This window comes from Austrofundulus limnaeus, unplaced genomic scaffold (assembly GCF_001266775.1).
Source record: "Austrofundulus limnaeus strain Quisiro unplaced genomic scaffold, Austrofundulus_limnaeus-1.0 Scaffold58, whole genome shotgun sequence".
Taxonomy (NCBI): Eukaryota; Metazoa; Chordata; class Actinopteri; order Cyprinodontiformes; family Rivulidae; genus Austrofundulus; species Austrofundulus limnaeus.
The window spans coordinates 900,746-904,724 of NW_013952460.1; the positions used below are offsets into that span (position 1 = coordinate 900,746).

General features: G+C 38.9%; 1 protein-coding gene across 1 annotated transcript in view; it reads right to left on the bottom strand.

Annotated features, from left to right (window-relative positions):
* mdfic2 (MyoD family inhibitor domain containing 2) overlaps window positions 1-2,597 on the bottom strand; it is a 13,683-nt gene extending 11,086 nt beyond the window's left edge. Inside the window, exon 1 of the mRNA XM_014009423.1 lies at window positions 2,501-2,597. Coding sequence (XP_013864877.1) covers window positions 2,501-2,597 — 97 coding nt within the window. The remainder of the gene's footprint in view (window positions 1-2,500) is intronic.
* Between the last annotated feature and the right edge of the window lie 1,382 nt (window positions 2,598-3,979).

A 3,979-nucleotide genomic window follows, 5' to 3' on the forward strand; every position in this document is an offset into this window, starting at 1 on the left:
CAGTACAATAATGCAGTGGTTCCTAACCTTGACCCCCCCTCTCCCCAATGGGGGGGGGTGTGGCAAAGGGCATGGTGGTGGGCAGTGGTATAACCTTGTTTGTTCAGAGGTTGTGAAAATATCAACTTATTATTTGTACTGTATATAAAAACCACCAAAACATTAGGGGTGCAACGATACTGAAAATTCACCATTCAGTTTGGTTCGATACTTTAGTCTCACGGTTCAATATATTTTCCTATACAAAAAAGAGAAATTTCCATGCCCCTTTTAACTTGTAATTTATTGAATTTTATTCTGAACCTTTGTTTAACCTCAAAAGTACAGTTTTTTAATTAAATGTTGCTGAAACAGCAAGTTTCTCAGTGGACCTGCGCTCAAAAATGCAGCCTAGGTGGAGTAGTCGAACACAGATCCACTGATCCTTTAACACAGAGCATCTTCAGAAGACAAGTTTATAAAATAAATTTTTAAAATCTGTATTGTTCGATACATAGTGTGTATTGAACCTAAAGTACTGTAATGAACAGTTCGATACAGATACATGTATTGTTGCACCCCTACAAAACCATTTGAACAATTAAAACTGCATAACTCGGTTCTTCTTTTTTTTTTACCTCTTTTCCAAATAAAAGTTATTAACTATTCACTTTATTATTTTGATAAAGAGATAAAGGTTGAACGTGTCTTTGGGAGAAGTGTGGAGTACCAACGCATTGAGGGTGGATGTTGCTCAGGAAAGTGGAGCTTTGAAGAAATTTTGGTGCCACTAGAGGTTGGTTTATACTTTGAGTCGCGCATCTTGTTCCCCCTGCTGAGTGACAAAAAAATTTTGCAACTTCCGTCTGCTCTCCCGCTGCTACCCCTTGATGACAGCTGTCATACATCGCCCCCAGTCAGAACTCTGTGATGCGGACCTTGTGGCTCGGAGTATGTGATTGGTTAGAACTTCATGGTGTGTTTGTTCATGAGGAGACAGCGGCGATCCAGCCTGCGGAGCTGTGAGGAGCAGGACTCCAAGCAGCTCTTCCTTCTGTGTGTTATTTTGTTTAAAATTATTATTTTTTTTGTCTGAAGCCTGTTGCTAAAAGAGCTGAAAGAGCAGCTGGTTTGATCCTATTGAAAGTGAGCATGCAGCTGATGTTCACATCTTTTTTTCCATCACCACCGTTAACTCACAGAGATAAAAAGTTTTTCCTCTGCGGACTCCTCACCCAACAAAACACTGATCATTGAGTGATAAAAAACACAATATCCAGCCATCAATGTTGTTGTTTATATACTTTTATGAGCTGTAGGAGGGCAGAGGGAGGATCTATGATCATTTATGGCCCGACAAGTCTTCAACCCGTTTATACTCGCTCAGGAAAAGGACGTCCAATATGACACAATCACTAACCTGCTGTCTCARATCTTATTGAAGTAAAACCTAAGCTTAAGGTACAATCCACAAGTCCCACTCAAGTAAAATGAAAACTTGATGAGATAAAATGTCTCAACAAAGATTTTAAAATGTTGAATGGCAGGCTGGACCTGGAACCAGAGGTGACAAAAGGCTCGTTTTTGGAAGCTTTTAGAAGCAGCTGGTTTGCTGACCTCATCATCCTGGCTGGAACGTAAAAGTGCAGGAAGGTATTGAGATACTAAGGGAGCAGCTTGTTTTGAGGTGTTGCATGGTAGGATTGGGTGATATTGGCAAAAAAAAAAATCACGATTAATTGTGGTATTTTGCCGATAACGATTAATTTGACGATTAATCCCCTGGAGTCCCTCGACCCCCTTATGTCCTGGTCACATGACCAATTTTGTGGGAAAGATTTGCTCTTGATAAAAATCTGTTCCAAACTGTGTCAAAATTACAGACTTCAGGCTACACATCAATTTTTAAATTATGTTGATAGATAAATAAATTACATAATTTTTTWAAATGTTTGTCATATTTGAAGCAGAGAGGAGCACCGAGCGAACTCTGCCTGGTGGTATTAATCGTATTAATCGTCAAGTGCCAAAAAATAARTGATTAATGTTTTTCTGACGATTAATTGCACACGATACGATTATGCCCAACCCTATTGCACGGATATCATTTGAAGTGTTCACAGCTAGATTTTGAATTAATTTTGTAGCATCTAAGGCAATGCTTGAAGTAAAACATATAAGCCCTCACTAATCTGGAGTATTTTGTGCATTTATTATCAAATTTAAAGAGATCATTTGGATTCTAAATTGTAAGGCAACAAAAAACAAACAGTAAAAATGCAGTGAATAGTTTTGCAAATGGCATGTTCCACAGGATAATTAATGGTAAATGCAATTTGTAAAATTTTGTGCAACTTTATTTCTTACCTTGAGTAAAAAACCTAGAACACCATGCAACAAATAACAGTGATTCCGTTCCAAAGGCAGGATGAAACCACATTTGTCAGAAATTCACCAGAAAAGTAATGACTCAACAGAGGCAGTCGAGCTTTGCCTGTAGAACTCCTTCACGGTAACTTACCTCCTCTCACCCACGCAGCATTGTCCGGACGTGTATGCGCTTTCCTTTTGTCTTTCTCATCAGCTCTCAGAGTGGTTTCATCTGCCATCTGGTCCATTGCATCACACAGAAAAAAAAAATGCTCAGAGTATGACAAACCTGATTGTCTTGAACCAAAAGTACAGTACGTAGCTGCATCCGGCCGAGGCCAGAGTGACTTAACGTTTAAATCAGCGTCACCAGAGCTCCTCGTCCTCAGGTGCTCGCCAGCTTTCAGGAGGAAATGCAACCTTCTTCTCCGGAGCTGTATGAGCACTTCTTTTTTTCTTTGTGAAAGCAGTGAGCATCCAGGAGAAATTATCCTTCATATTGCACAAGATCCATTTGGCCTGCTGCCTGCTTTTCTGATGTTCTAATGACGTTGGCAAAAAAAAAAAAAAAAAAGACTTGAGATCCACTCCTCTCTGAGCATCATGTCAGCTACATTTTATTAGTTTGAGTTGTTCGCTACAGTGAAGTGATGATGAAGCCAAAGGCAAAGCGGAGTATCACTAAATGGAAGGAAATGATGGATTCTAGCTCTAATTCCCTGTTCAAATGCATTATTGAGCAGACAGGACACACTATACAGATTGAATTATGTGGATATTAGCAGAGAAGATTGAGAAGACAGGCATAAAATCTGCTTTTGTTTGTTTAGACTGGAAAACAACAAAAACATTTAGAGATCTTCTTAGTCACTTCCTATAAAGCTGTGAATGTTTGCATGAAGGAATAAGATTTTATTTTCCCTGTTTTTCCTTTTATTTTTGTCATTTTTCTTTGCCGATGCAAAACACAGTGGATAGACTGCTGCATTCAGATTCCTCCAAATAAGCCAATCACATTACTCTAATTAGGTTCAACACTTGAGTTGCATTTTAATAGATGCCCCGCTGTGTTTGCACATGTTCAGAACAAGAGTCAGGCTAATTGAAAAATGAAGATGTGAGAGTAATTGTTGACTCTGCTGTAGCGATCATGAAAAAAAAAAAAACTCCTGAAGAAGAATTCTGTTTTTTTTTCTTGTCTTTAAGTGGTCTGATGCTCACAAAAAATAATCTAGTGTCTCCAGTCAGCTGTTTCTGACCGACTCAGCAGTTTAGTTGAATTAGTCAGCATTCATCATGCTGTGGGTTCTTTGCTTAATGTGACTCTTGTGAACATGTGCTCTCTGTGTGGTGACGTGCACAGAAGTCATTGTGGTTGACATTGAATGAAGAGATTTTAAAGTGACACTCAGTTTGGTTACAAATGACTCTTTCAAATTCCTACATTCTGACACCCACCTCTACCYTTACTGGATCACTTTTTTATTTACAAGTTCTTACTTACATTCAGCTCTACTTCACTCTGTTATGTAGAGMAAACTTGGTTTCTGCTGGTTAAACAGTTTCATTCCGAAAAAGTGAAAAAGTGAGTCAGATCCTAAAGGCTGACCCTGCATGGTGAAGCAGGTAA